General features: G+C 43.5%; 1 protein-coding gene across 3 annotated transcripts in view; it reads left to right on the top strand.

Moving 5' to 3' along the window:
* CCDC88C (coiled-coil domain containing 88C) overlaps positions 1-15705 on the top strand; it is a 119822-nt gene that overhangs the window by 64011 nt on the left and 40106 nt on the right. For all 3 annotated transcript variants that reach the window (XM_064151714.1, XM_064151705.1, XM_064151723.1), the window contains 5 exons: positions 449-633; positions 1054-1135; positions 1556-1714; positions 10965-11111; positions 12805-12949. In XM_064151714.1, the coding sequence (XP_064007784.1) occupies positions 449-633; positions 1054-1135; positions 1556-1714; positions 10965-11111; positions 12805-12949 (718 nt within the window). The remainder of the gene's footprint in view (positions 1-448; positions 634-1053; positions 1136-1555; positions 1715-10964; positions 11112-12804; positions 12950-15705) is intronic.

Raw genomic sequence — 15705 nt, 5'->3', positions numbered from 1 at the left:
TCTGTGAAGCTGCAGATACTGGCTTCATTCCTTCTCTTGTGTCTTGACTGTGCAGTGGGTTTCTGTTTCTTCTGTGTGTTTCTACCACAGCTCTGGAAATCTATAGGAAGATTTTGACTTTTCTGTTGATTCTTCCATCAACAATAAGGTGTGGTGAAATGGTTGATAAAAGAGGATTGGTGTGGACCATCTTCAGAAATATTTGAAGTTGGACTGTATTTTTTGTCTTCTGTGTCTGCTCAGTCATTTGTCTTTGAATGTAGTCTGAGTATAGTAGAGATTCCTTTTCTTCTCTATTTTAACCACCTGTCCTCCTGGCCATCACTTGAATTCTGTGTTATACCAGGCTAATGATTTTCTACCTTTATATGTATGTTTGGATACCTGAAAAACAATGTATAATTACACTGTTTATCTCCTGACACTACATACATCTCTCTATTTTCAGGTCATAGTAGATCTCACTCAAGAGAGAGATTATTTGCAGTCTCAGCAACCACCAAGTCCTTTGAAAGCACCAAGTGCAGATTCTTCACCAAATCCAGCCAATCCAGTTTCCAACGAGGACAAGCAGCACCTTGCAGTTGAGCTGGCAGACACAAAAGCTAGATTGCGAAGAGTTCGGCAGGAGCTGTGAGTCACCAGTAATTTGTGCTTCTAGAGAGGCTTGAGTTCTGTGCATCCTGGATATGTGGGTGCTTGTTGGTGTCAGTTGGCCTCCTTGGGAGCTCTCAAAATCCAAAAGATGCCATTCTTTTTTATTCCTAACAGCAGGAAGCTAGTATGGGTGTCCATCTCTCTTCTGTCTTAACTGGTCTTTAAACACAGAATGATGGCTACTTTGGTTTTTCTTGTTCTAATTCATGTCTCTTCAAAGTGAAAAAAACTTGTTTGCTTTTGTGGAGCTGTGATAACAAAGAGACTCTATGTGCAGAATATGCTAGGAGGCTTCGTTTTTCCTTTCCAGATTCCCAGTGGTGTCCATCTAATAAACATTGTTTCACGAGGGGGGAAAAAAACATCTTCCTAAGATTTCTTTTTAATCCTTTTCAGGGAAGAAAAGTCTGAGCAGCTTGTAGATTCTAAACATGAAGTTAAGCAGCTCACCCTAGAGCTGCAAAAAATAAAACAAGAGGTAAGATGGGCTTACTGTACTGTGACAATCTTCCCTATTTAAAAAAGCTTCTTTCAGTGTGAGGCTAAAAATACCACTAGGCCTGTTTTTTGATGAAGAAATCGAGTTACTTCAGCAAGGCGCCTGATGATTAGAGCTACAGTACAGCAGTGTTGTGCTTTGCACTTAACTGGTAAGAGCAGCCTCATCTGTTCAGCTTGCAAACAGCCTAGTAATGCCTGAAACTTGTGCAGCATCAGGCATTAGACATAGCAGAGCCCTGATGGACAAAAAAACCCCCTCTGTCTTATAGAGAATTTACCGAGTAGTAGAATCCTCTTACTCCTGAACAAGGGAACTGTGATTTGCCTATGCTTAAAATAAGTAATAAATAAAAAAGTTTTTAAGTATGTGCCTTAAATTATTCCACACTTCTCACAGAATATCCACTTGACCTCAGATGCTCGCTCTGCCCGAGCATACAGAGATGAGCTGGACTCTCTGAGAGAGAGGGCAAATCGTGTGGAGAGGCTTGAGATGGAGCTCGTTCGGTGCAAAGAGAAACTTCACGATGTGGATTTTTACAAAGCTCGTATGGAGGCAAGTGAAAACTGGGAGAGCAATTTGCTGAGTCATCCTTCATGTTTGGCGTTTGTTGCGTTCCCACTTCATGTGTCATTTGTCACTGAGCAGACTGTAGCAAAACACCCAAGCAAGGACACGTTTTGTTACATGTTTCGTTGGGTGTTGACTTTGCAACGTTAATTTTTTTGTCAGTGGCAGGAAGGACTTGGTGCATGCAAAAAATACATATTCATTAGTTTTTAATAAACTCAGCTTCATTCAGCATTATGTGGCTGAACAGGACAGGCATTTTTAGATGCTTCTAGAGAATGCAGACCTTCTTAGGTTAAATGCCTGTGTTTCAGAGTTGTTCCTTTGACCAGCATTTTAAGTGTCACTTATTAGCTAGGTGAATGCCTGAGTGTTCTTCCTGAGGGCTTTGTAGCAGTTGCAACTGTTATTAAAATGATTGAGTATTTTTAAGTGTGGCCTTGGATGACAAATTCTAGCCACCCCTTTTTGCAGCTGTTGCTTGTGGTAGATAGGAAAGAAAATTTGGATCTTCCTTAGCATCCCAAGCAGGATATGCCAGCAAGAAATGTATAGCTTTGTTCCAGCAATAATGCCAGTTACTCATCTTGGTCCCCTGCAGCTGTGCCCATCCTTAGCTTAAAAGACCTTGGAGATCATCTAGACAAGCTCAGTGTTTGCAGCATGGGTGACCATAAATTTATAGAATCATAAAATGGTTTAGGTTGGAAGGGACCTCAAGGATAATCCAGTTCCAACCCTCTGCCATAGGCAGGAACACCTCCCACTAGAACAGGTCACTCAAGGCCTCATCCAACCTGGCCTTAAACACCTCCACGGAGGGAGCATTCACAACCTCCCTGGGCAACCTGTTCCAGTGTTTCACCACCCTCACTGTAAAGAACCCTTTCCTAACATCTAGTTTGAATCTCCTCTTTTCCAGTTCAAACCCATTACCCCTTGCCCTGTCATTACAAGACCTTGCAAGCAATCCCTCCCCAGCCTTCCTCTAGGCCTCTTTCAGATACTGGAAGACCACTATAATGTCTCCTCGAAGCCTTCTCTTCTCCAGGATGAAGAGCCCCAGCTCTTGTAGCCTGTCCTCATGGCAGAGGTGCTCCAGCCCTCTGATCATCTTCGTGGCCCTCCTCTGGACTCACTCCAACAGTACCATGTCCTTCTTGTGTTGGAGGCTCCAGAACTGCACACAGTACTCCAGGTGGGGTCTGATAAGAGCAGAATAAAGGGGCAGAATTGTTTTGCCCTTGCTCTGCTGGCAACACTTCTCTTGCTGCAGCCCTGGACATGTTTGGGCTGTGTGCACACTGCCAGCTTGAGCTTTTCATCAACCCAGACCCCCAGGTCCTGCTCCTCAGGGCTGCTTTCCAGCCATTCCCCACCCAGCCTGTATTTGTGCTTGGGATTGCACCAACCCAGGTGCAGGACCTTACACTTGGCCTTGTTGAACGTCATGAGGTTGGCCTGGGCCCACCTCTGCAGCCTGTCCAGGTCCCTCTGGGTTGCATTCCTGCCCTCTAGCAAGTCAACTGTGCCACAAAGCTTGTGTCATCTGCAAACTTGCTAAGAGTGCACATGATTCCTCTGTCCATGTCACTGACAAAGATGTTAAACAGCACTGGTGCCAGCACTGACCCCTGAGGGATGCCACTTGTCGCTGGTCTCCAGGTGGACACTGTGCCACTGATCACCACTCTCTGTGTGTGACCATCCAGCCAATTCCTTATCCAGCAGTGCTCCACCCAGCAAGTCCGTGTTTTTTTCCTGTTTGGTGACCAGGATGTCATGTGGGACAGAGTCAAATGCCTTACTCATCATAACAAGCCACCACATTTTTCAGGCATGATTTGCCCTTGCTGAAGCCATGCTGGCTACCACCATTCACCTCTGCTTTGTTTTCCATTTGCCTTAGCAGAGCCTTCAGGAGGATCTGCTCCATGATCTTGCCAGGCACAGAGGTGAGCCTGACTGGTCTGCAGTTCCCAGGGTCATCCTTTTTTCCCTTCTTGAAGATGGGTATTATGCTTGCCCTACTCCAGTCAGCAGGAACTTCACCAGTCTGCCATGGCCTTTCAAACATGATGGACATTGGTTTAGCAACTTCTTCTGACAGTTCCCTCAGGACCTGTGGGTGGATCTCGTCAGGCCCCATGGACTTGTGCATGTTCAGATTCCTTAAGTGGTCACAGACATGATCTTCAGTTATAGTGGGCAGATCTTCCTTCTCCCAGTCCTTGCTTTTGCCCTCTGGGACTTGGACATTGTGGTTGGAGCCCTTGCTCTTGAAGACCAAGGCAAAGTCATTAAGCACCTCAGCCTTATCCATATCCTTTGTCACCAGCTCTCCATTTCCCTTCTGGAAGGGTCCCACATTCTCCCTAGTCCTCCTTTTCTCACTAATATACCTGAGGAAGTTCTTCTTGTTCCCCTTAATGTCCCTAGCCAGATTTAATTCTAGCTGTGCTTTAGTTTTCCTATCCTGAGCTCTGGTTGCACAGACAATTTCTTTGCATTTGTCCCAGGTTCCCTGTCCTTGCTTCCACTCTCTGTAGGCTTCCTTCTTGCATCCAAGTGTGTCCAGGAGCAATCTATTAATCCATGCAGGCCTCCTGGCCCTCTTACCTGCCATTCTCTGTTTTGGGATGCATTGCTTCTGGACCTGGAAGAGGTGATCCTTGAACACTGACCAACTTTCTTTGGCCCCCCTTCCTTCCAGAGTCTTTTCTCCCATGGCATCCTGCCAAGGAGGTCCCTGAAGAGGTTGAAGTCTGCTCTTCTGAAGTCCCGAGCAGTGAGTTTGCTATGCACCCTGCTTGATGCCTTGAGGATCTTAACCTCTACCATTTACAGTCACTGCAGCCAAGGCCTCCCTTCAGCCTCACTCACCAGTCCCTCCTTGTTGGTGAGGACTAGGTTCAGCATAGCCCAAAGTCCTTTCAGTACTTTGAGCAATTCTCACTCTCAGTAATCCACATCCATAACACTTTGGCCAAAGTCAAATATCTAGGCTTGCTGAACAAACAGAGGGTCAGTAATTGACAACTTCATTCTAATTAGATACAATTCCAGGTTTGAGGTAGACTAGTGTTGTTCAAACTCAGGTTTGCCAGGCCTCTGGCTGAGAACACAGATCTTATTTCTGCTCTATAAACTCTACTCTGTAGATGACGATTTTTGGTTGTTTGGTTGATTGGTTTGGGTTTTATCCTTCTTTAACCTAAGGGGCCAGCGAGCCACTGCTTCTTACAAATAGGCACACTAAAATGGACAGTTATTAAATATAGTAATAGACTACAAAAGCCTGTCTTCCCTATCAGTAATTCTAGTTTACATCAGGAAGCATGAAGCTCTGTCTCTCTGCTTCCCTCCCTTAAGCTGACAAACCAGTCGTGCATTAACCTGGCACACTAGCTATCAGCATAGCATTCAGCATTTCCCTCTGGGCTGTGCACTGGACTCACTTAGCTTCTACCTACTGCTGAGATAATACAGCCAATGCTAGAAGAGGACCTTTTTAGTCTTGTTTTTGTCTGGCATGAAGGGAGTAGTTATTTCTGTTCCCGAGTTCTCAGCCACCTCACTTGTCCTAGACCCAGCACCTTCCTGTTCTGCTGTGTGTATGCTAATCTTGCTTCACATAACCATTCAGTGAAGAGACCTCTACTTCATTTTCAAATCTAATACAACTTTCCTCACTCTTCCACCCTGTTATTTTTTGGTGAAAAGACTGAACATTGGGAAAGAGTGTGGGGTCTTTAAGGATACCTCCTTGAAATACAGCAGAATATTCCTCATCGATATGAGGCTTTTCTAATTCCAGGCCACCATGTGGTCTTTAGCAAAGGTCACTGCAGTAAAGACTGAGCTCTTCCAATATGCAGCAGGATTGCACAGCTGTCTGCAAGCTGCTTTGTGGTCTAGAATACCCAGAGAGCTTTACATTCTCACCACTCCCTCTTCCACCATTTCAGCTTTTGGCACAGCCATGTCTTGCCTACATTGAGGAGTGGCACCATCAGGCAAACTCCACTGGTTTCTTGCTGATGTGTTCAGAGGATTCCACAGTAAACTGCTCTTATCTTTCTCATGCTCATGAACTAGCACAAAGGCTGCACATAACAGCCAGTATCCAGCTTCCATTTTTCTGTCTTATCTGTCTCGAGTCCTCTGTCCTTCTGAAGGTTAACAGCTGGAGTCAATTTGTGTCTGCTCTGATTCCTCCCATTCCCTCAGAAACTGTTTGGCTTCCAGTTTTAAGTTCACAATATCACAGTATCACCAAGGTTGGAAGAGACCTCATAGATCATCAAGTCCAACCCTTTACCACAGAGCTCAAGGCTAGACCATGGCACCAAGTGCCACGTCCAATCCTGCCTTGAACAGCTCCAGGGATGGCAACTCCACCACCTCCCCAGGCAGCCCATTCCAGTGTCCAATGACTCTCTCAGGGAAGAACTTTCTCCTCACCTCCAGCCTAAATCTCCCCTGGTGCAGCTTGAGGCTGTGTCCTCTTGTTCTGGTGCTGACCACCTGAGAGAAGAGAGCAACCTCCTCCTGGCCACAACCTCCCCTCAGGTAGTTGTAGACAGCAATAAGGTCTCCCCTGAGCCTCCTCTTCTCCAGGCTAACCAATCCCAGCTCCCTCAGCCTCTCCTCGTAGGGCTGTGCTCAAGGCCTCTCCCCAGCCTTGTCGCCCTTCTCTGGACACGCTCAAGCATCTCAATGTCCCTGCTAAACTGGGGGGCCCAGAACTGAACACAGCACTCAAGGTGAGGTCTAACCAGTGCAGAGTACAGGGGCAGAATGACCTCCCTGCTCCTGCTGACCACACCATTCCTGCTGCAGGCCAGGATGCCACTGGCTCTCTTGGCCACCTGGGCACACTGCTGGCTCATGTTCAGGTGGGTATCAATCAGCACCCCCAGATCCCTTTCTGTTTGGCTGCTCTCCAGTTGTAAGACTTGTGCAGGGGTGTAACATGTTGGAGATTTTACCACTAGAAAGTACAGTACTGATTGATCTCATGGCGTTTACTGGTTGTGGCTGGCTTCCTAAGCTCTGTCTTCAAACTTGAACAAATCTAATAGAGGCACAGAAATGGAAATGTGGGTACATGAAGTACAGCATAAACCATTTCTCTGTGGTAATGTGATTCTTAAGGCTCATAGGGTCTTGACAGGGTTGTTAATAAGTTGTGCCAAATAAGTCAGTGAGAAGGAAATCTGAGGGCGTTTTTGCGCATCGTTGCGGATAGCGGTTAAATGAGTACATGAAAATCTATTCCTTCTCATGTTTTATCTACAAATTTGGTAGTCTGAGCAAGAAATAAGGATTGTGTTCTGTGTATGATACCATGACAAGCTTTAGCAATTGCAAGCAAGCTTTACAGCTAATTTCTGAAAGCATGTAATGGAGCTCAGTGCTGGCAGGAGAAAGATTTAAACAACTATTGCAGAACAAATGAAAAAGGAGCAGGTCTGTGTACAGAAGTAAAACATTTAGATATGTGTCTTGTTTTCCTTCTCTGTGTGTCTTGACAAAGTTGTTCAGGAATGACATTTTAATTTGACCGCTACTCAAGGAACATGGAGATAAATGTGCTCTGGAGACCTTCCTGCTGTAGTGGCATAATGAGGTGGTGTGATGCTTTGGGTGTTCCCCACCCCTCCACACTTTAGAAATACCCAGACTAGTCTCAGCCAGCTCTGGGAATATGAATGAAGCTATTTATTTACAGCTAGCACAATATACAAGCAGCTATTTACAGTATATATAATTATATACAGAAACACACAAGGTAAAAAGGTAATACAGAAACACAACTCCCCTCCCAGAAGCCTGAGTCCCCAGGAGGGGCTCTCAACCACCCCTGCACCTTCCCCCTGCCCCTCTCAACTTTACCCCAGTCCTAAAGAAGAATAGAGGTTCAGCCAAAGGTTAAGAAGCAAAGGTGAGTGGAAGGTGAAGGTTAGGGAGATGCAGCACAGTCAGAAGCCCAAGGCAGAGAGTGAGACAAAAACGGCCAGAGTGTTATCTAATGTTTTCCTTTCTTCTTCAGCAAGACTCTGAGGGGAGTAGGCATCACCATTGTTTTCCTTTCACAGCCTATGATCTAGTTCTTCTCACCAAAACATTCTACCCTGCTTCAAACTAGCACAGGTGGGAACCGTGAATGTGGAGAAGCAATTTCAATGCAAGGCTTGCTTCAAGGAGGTACCTTTCTCCAATCTAAAGCTTCCCTCTGACATTTCTCTCCATTGGACTTTCAGGTTATTTTCTGAGGCCAGGGAGCCTGCCTTGCCTGTTTCCCTTCCTTCTCACTGCAATTACGTTTCCATGTGGGATGACAGGTGACATTTTTGTGAATGTTAGAAAAGGCAAAAACATCTTCTGTGTTTTGATATAGCTGTCCAAAGCAATATTTGATTGTCACAAGATCTTGATTAACTGTGTCACACCTCAGCAGGAGTAGCTTCTGAACTGCCGGAAGGGAGGGGGTTTGAACACCATTTAGTTATTAGGTCTGTATGTGTGTGCAAATTCTCTGGTTTCAGCTTTAAACAATATGATTGCTACTTCAGATTTGCAGCAGCAACACACCCTGATTATGCAATCACTTACCCCCAGAGTGAATTGTAGCTGTAGGAGCACACAATGCACGTTCTTAACAGCTATTTCAAGGCACAGTGCTACAAGACCACAATACATCATTTATTTTAGAAATTACAATAGCAGAAATATATCTGTTGGATGTTAAACTGTCACAATTTAAGTTATATGAACCAAAAGGGTTTTTTTATTCCTTTGTCTAGCAAACTCAGTTTATTTACCAAAAAAAAAAATCCATAGCTAACTCTTTTTGCTGTTGATTTGAAAATAAACTCATTGTTAAAAAATACTTTAGGTGGGTTTGGTATGTAAAGAAAAGCTAAACCTTAATTCCAGTGGAAGCACCACCACCTGTTGATTGTTTAGTGTGATGTGTAGCCAGACTCATTTTTAACCAACTATGTTATCCCAGGAACTTCTGAGAGATATTAGTGTGGACATGTTTTTAGTTAGGATAGTTTTACCTTCCAGGCCTTGAGATGTAACTTTACAAAGCTCCCATGGAGTAATTATTTAAATTACATGAACTTTTCAATATTAAGACAACCTCAGATTATGGGTACATCAGTGAGCAATGTTGACCTTTCCACCAGGGAATTAATTTAAGATTTCATCAGAACTGCTTTGAACTGACATGTCCCTCCCTCCTGGGCACTCTACAGAAAATGCTTCTGTCTTCCATGTATTGCAGCTCCAGTGATGTGTGGTTTGTACCATAGCCTGGATGCACTTGGCACATAGCTTGACTCTTCATAAGACACTAAAATAACTAGTTCCTGCTTGGTAAGCAGATTTGGGAATAGTTCTGAGGCCATGTGTTTGAGGTCAGACACCACCTTGTTTCTTAGGGCTGTAGTCCAGATTGAGAGTGGTGGGTCTAGCAAAATAGACTCTTGTCATGTTGCTGTTTCATTATAGATATTCTGGCAGCTTACATGATACTCAGTACATTTTGTGTTGTGCACTTTCTCTGGTCTGCCATCTGTTTTATACCTGCTTTCTTACGTTCGCTCACTCTGCAGTGACCCTGTTACAGAATCATAGAATCAACCAGGTTGGAAGAGACCTCCAAGCTCATCCAGTCCAACCTATATCCCAACCCTAGCCAGTCAACTAGACCATGGCACCAAGTGCCCCATCCAGCTTTTTCTTGAACAACTCCAGGGACGGTGACTCCACCACCTCCCTGGGCAGCCCATTCCAATGCCAATCACTCTCTCTGGGAAGAACTTCCTTCTAACATCCAGCCTAGACCTCCCCCAGCACAACTTGAGACTGTGTCCCCTTGTTCTGTTGCTGTTAGATCAGATGTGGCCCAAAATGCTTGTGTTTCAGTTTTATTGTAGATACTTGCATACTCAGACATTTCAGTTGTGGCAGTTGAACCACTTCACAAGCACATGCATGTCCTTTTAATGCCACTGTATTAGGGAGATCTTTCCTCTCAAATCTTGCAAGTTGGTAGCTGGCCCACTGACAGATCAGGGACAATGGTGCTGTACAAGGTAGACCATATAAGGTAGACCCGTACAAGGTAGACCATATAAGGTAGACCCATGTTATGCCATCTACAGTCATGATGTGGCAAACAGCTGACATGACTTGTTATAAAAGGATACAAAGTCACAGCCCTTTGTGTAGTATCAAAGGGAGTGACTGTCCTCAGACATGACACTTGTGCTTTGTAACTATCTTGTGGGTTTTTTTTCTTTCTTGTGTTTCTTTTATACAGCTGAGCCACATAAGGCTTCTTAAGGCTGATTCTGTGCCCAAGAATGAGAAGGTAGTTGATGATCAGTGAAAGCTATTTGCTCGTGTCTGGTGATCTTTCAGTAATCTACGTGGTTGGGATGTTTGTGGTCTGAGAGAGCAGACACAAACGCTGATGTCGGCAGCGACTTCACGTTTTGAAGACAGTTTTCCAAGAATAAAGTTGTCGAGCCATGAGCATTTCAACCTGCCTGTGTGCACACTTTGCAGATTTAGTTGGAGGGGGGAGGAAAGCAAAGAGAGAAAAGGAAATCAAATTATCTGCTGCTCAGCCCAGGGTAAAATATCCTTCCTTCCTTCCTTTATCTGTTTAACGAGAGATATTCCTGCCATAGAAAACTGTCTTTGAGGATCAAGAAGGATAAAAAGTATCAGTGGGGTATTGCAAGTTCAAATAAGACAAAATTGAATAAATGTGTTTAAGACATGACCAAGAATATGTGGCCAGATCTTATGCTTTGAACATTATAAGACACTTGAATGCATAGAGCTTCACTTATTGCATTGCAAGCAACCTTCTAATGCTGTGACTGGAGCAGAACAGTAAGTTAAACTTCTGCGTGGTAAAAACAGATCCAAAGGCTGTAATGGTTAAGCATTGTGGCTTGTGCAGTTAATGCTCCTGTGTTTACTTGGGAAGCAGCCAGGTGTGTGTTAAGTATAAAGCAATTCTTTTAAGTGGATTAAAATTCTGTTGTGTGAGAGAAGCTTTATTAAATGGCATTTGTGTGTAAGCACAGTGAAACAGTGATGTGGACACAGTTACACATGGATGAATAGTGTCACCTTATGGAAGCCACCTGGTCTTTGAAAAGTCAATTTACATCAAGAGATTAATGTTGTTATTTTTTGTCCCTAGGAGTTGAGAGAGGACAACATCATATTAATTGAAACAAAGGCCATGCTCGAAGAACAGCTAACAATGGCAAGAGCTCGTGGTGATAAACTGCATGAATTAGAGAAGGAGAATTTGCAGTTGAAATCCAAACTTCATGATGTAGAGCTGGTATGCCTTCTGTTTTTCATTATGCTGATTTTCTGAACTTCTGTTTTCATGCTAGGTCACTGATTCAAATCTCAGAAACCAGTGGAGACAAATAAATCAGCAATGCTTTTAAATAGATAGTTACTTTGAACTCGGTGTAGATGAATCCTTGGAATACTGTGTTACCAGTGTAAATGTTACTAATGCTACTTTGTGTGAGACTGATGAGTTTCATTTGATGCTATTTTAAGAGACAGATTTCTTTCATATATATTGGTAATGGAGATGTTAAAATCTGTTGGATACTTAAGAACTTGCTAAATGTATGAAATTAAATCTCCTGTAGTCAACAACCTTTCTTGTGGAACCGAACCTCCCAGCCATTATGGTGACTTTAAGAATCCATCACCTCTGTAAAAGATACAAACTTCCAAAATTCATTTCCATGCAAGCCAAACTCATGGCTTACTGCTTCACAGACAAGGAAATGTTAAGAAGTGGCAGATTGTCTACAAATAAAAAGCACTAGAAATAATAAATGCTCTGTTTACAGTGAACAGTCTTCTCTTGTCCCACTGTTTTGAATTCTTGTGGGTTTATCTGTGTAGGGTTTCCAGCAGGGTCTACTGGAAACAAGAGATACTGAAGGTGTTCTGTGAATCATGGAATCATAGAATCAACCAGGTTGGAAGAGACCTCCAAGATCATCCAGTCCAACCTAGCACCCAGCCCTAGCCTATGGACTAGACCATGGCACTAAGTCTTTTCTTGAACACCTCCAGGGACGGTGACTCCCTGGAGGTGACACCACCTCCCTGGGCAGCCCATTCCAATGCCAATCACTCTCTCTGGCAAGAACTTCCTCCTAACATGCAGCCTAGACCTCCCCCAGCACAACTTGAGACTGTGTCCCCTTCTATTGGTGGTTGCCTGGGAGAAGAGACCAACCCCACCTGGCTACAGCCTCCCTTCAGGTAGTTGTAGACAGCAGTGAAGTGAGGTTTAATCACTGGTTCCGTGCATTTTAAGGGTCGTATCACGCTCCAACGTTTCCAGAGTGATTGGTGATTTTGAATGATGATGTTTTTCTGAGTGACTTGGTGATTTTTTGGATAATTTCTGAAAATCTGGGGCCCTCCAAGGCACAGCTTCAGCTTCCACAAATACAAACAGACCAAACAGTCGAAAGAAGCAATGGCAGATTCTTTGTCCAGGTCTGTTTCCTGGATAGTTAAAAACCCATATCAAGCTGGATGTTACTTGCCAATCCATATGAATAGATCCAATTTTCATGCAATGAGTTGAAGAAGCTCAGTAGAATTCAAGGTTGTATCTGCAGAGGTACCATTGTGTCGGTGCATCATGCTGCATGTTTGCGAAGAGCTTAGCTCTGGAGACAGCTTCAATCCAGCCTGGCTTGCTTGCCTTGGCCTGTACTGGGGCCCTGCCAGTACCCCGAAGTTCTCACTCCAGTCCCTTTCTCTCTCAAGTGTATTACAGACCCAACCAGTTGAGTGTCTGTGCCCTGCACCCTGTGTACACATGGTGGCTCACAGCAAACATTTAATGCTGTGTGTGTATTTCAGCATAAAAACACACAGGGTTTAGGGAGACTCTTCTGTCCTCAACGTGTTGTGTTTGTAGCAGTGCAACTGACAGAAAAATCTTAGGGATAAGCTGAAGATGCATTTTCATTCATGCCTGTTTTGCACAGGACCGGGACACAGACAAGAAGAGAATTGAAGAGCTGCTGGAGGAGAACATGGTGTTGGAGATTGCACAGAAACAGAGCATGAATGAATCTGTACACCTAGGCTGGGAGCTAGAACAGCTGTCTAAAAGCACAGATCTTGCAGACAGTGAGTACCACTTGGAGTAGTTCTTGTGTTTGTGGTCTCTTTCAGAATAGACTGCTTGGCTAACTGAATTGGAAACAGGAGCTTCATTTCCCGCATTCAGCTACTTGACTTTAAGCTTAGTTTTTTGGAACTTATAAAGTGTATTTGTTACAGTTTCTTTGACTTTCTTTGGAAGTGTCTTCCTTTTTGTTCTATTTATCAGTGAGTGATTGACTTTTAAATAAAATTACTTTTTTATTGTAAAAAGAAAGCTTTGTAAATGACACAGCAGAAATGTCAACTGAACACTGGATATTTCTAACTGAATGGCTGGGAGGAGTCTGTGATCTTTAGTATTCTTTAGTACAATTAGTACAGACAATTAGCTGGTCTTTAAGTCCCAGGAAGTAGTGCATGCTGAGGTCATTTATTTTTACTAGATACAGAAAAATGTGTGCTGTTAAAATCACTGGGTGAATAATTTTTTTGAATGGTTGGTTTGATTTCCGTTACTCTCACAAACACAACTAATGCTTCCTTGACTAATCAGGCTCTGACATTGGTTTCTGTGTCATTCTGTCTATACCACCAGCCTAAATAACAATGCTGAGTGGAACTTAGGAAACACAAGCTGTTTCATGCAATTCAGTGTGCACCTGATTTTGCTAAGCCTTGCATGTTAGGCTTTGTGTATGAGGATGTAGGAATGAATTTGAGTTATAGGTCATAGGAGGTCATAGGATGTTAGGGGTTGGAAGGGACCCAAAGAGATCATCAAATCCAACCATCCTGCCGGAGCAGGACAATACTATCTAACACAGATAACAGAGGAACACATCCAGACAGTGTTAAGCAGATGTTCAGTTTTTGGTAAAGCTATCTAGATGAATAACTTTGTTATGTAACATAACTGAATGTGTGTCTGGCGTCAGTTCTCAAATCTGCTTCTGTCCAGAGCCTGAGTTCTTTTGACTAATATTAATGGCCAATAGTTATTTTCAATTAACAGTCTTGCAAAGCAGGTTTACCTTAGCCTGAGAAGTGAATCATAGAATCACAGAATCAACCAGGTTGGAAGAGACCTCCAAGATCATCCAGTCCAACCTAGCACCCAGCCCTAGCCAGTCAACCAGTCCATGGCACTAAGTGCCTCATCCAGGCTTTCCTTGAACACCTCCAGGGACGGTGACTCCACCACCTCCCTGGGCAGCCCATTCCAATGCCAATCACTCTCTCTGACAACAACTTCCTCCTAACATCCAGCCTATACTTTCCCCGGCACAACTTGAGACTGTGTCCCCTTGTTCTGTTGCTGGTTGCCTGGGAGAAGAGGCCACCCCCCACCTGGCTACAGCCTCCCTTCACGTAGTTGTAGGCAGCAATGAGGTCACCCCAGAGCCTCCTCTTCTGCAGGCTTAACAACCCCAGCTCCCTCAGCCTCTCCTCATAGGGTTTGTGTTCCAGGCCCCTCACCAGCTTTGTTGCCCTTCTCTGGACACGTTCCAGCACCTCAACATCTCTCTTGAATGGAGGGGCCCAGAACTGGACACAGTACTCAAGGTGTGGCCTGACCAGTGTTGAGTACAGGGGCAGAATAACCTCCCTTGTCCTACTGGCCTACTGAATGGCACGCTATTACTCGTTATGTGTAATTAAGGGTACTGCTTATTATACTGGGCCGTGGGATAAAAAAAACAACACACAATTACCTCAAAACTTAAAAATTAGGATGAAGAATATTTCAGGAAAATGCGAATGTATCTAATTTTCTGGCTTGATTCAAATAGCAGGGTTTGCCCTCTTCCCAATGTGGTTTCTATAGTAATGTAACAGAAAGGAGGACACAAGTTTTATTTCATTATCTCCTAATAATTTCTGTCCAACTTTCAACATTTTCTCAGTAAAGTGGCTTAAGTTAAAAAATAAGACAAGTTGAGATTCCTTCACTGCACCGATGTTTGACATTTCAGCACTAGACCACCAGAACCTCTCTGATTAAGCAAAAAGAAAGAGAATAAGAGCTGAGAACATCAGTAATCTTTTTTTTAAAATAGGAAAAAGTTATTGAAGGAAACCTGATTTTTAAAAGAGCCCTAAAAACATGACATTTTGAAATTACTTTGCAGAAATACTGTCCTACTGATACAGTAATTCTCTTTAAGAAATTCCATTTTGATGTGTTTTGCTGTTCTGAATGCAGCTCCTTTGTACAAATGGGGTCAGTCTGCAAAACTGCTCCTAGATATCAAGTTGAGTCTGCAAAGGTGGCAGCTAACACAAGATTTTACCTGCTGCTTTGGAATATTTAACATCATTTTAAAAACAAGTGTGGTAAAAAGTAATTTAGATGGGCTTTGCTTCAGCTCACAACTCTACCAGACTGTTTAGTTAATGTTTACTATTTGAGTCTTTATTTGACCAGAACTCTCCATTAAAAAAAGACAAATAGAGTGTTACCATTCTTTGTTGAGCAGGACTGAATAATCTTCTGAAGTATAAAGTCAATGTTAAAGGCAATTTCATATGAAATGTGGTTTTGAGGTGAAGGATGGCAGTTACTCCATGTGAAACAGAGTTGCTCTCGTAATTACTCAAGTGCTGAGCAAAGAAATGAATAGAACAGTAAGGCTTTCATGCTTGGAGTTAAGCCTGAGAGGTATTGAGACATTTGATCTACAAACATTTAGAGTAAAATAACATCTCTGTTGTAAAACTTGCATAGACGTTCTTAGTTCTGAAATTTCAGCTTTAGGTGCTTCTCTGTGATCAACGTTCTG

This window comes from Pogoniulus pusillus, chromosome 1 (genome assembly GCF_015220805.1).
Source record: "Pogoniulus pusillus isolate bPogPus1 chromosome 1, bPogPus1.pri, whole genome shotgun sequence".
In the NCBI taxonomy this organism is placed as follows: domain Eukaryota; kingdom Metazoa; phylum Chordata; class Aves; order Piciformes; family Lybiidae; genus Pogoniulus; species Pogoniulus pusillus.
Note: the sequence above shows the minus strand (reverse complement) of the source record. Positions and strands in the feature narration are given on the sequence as shown.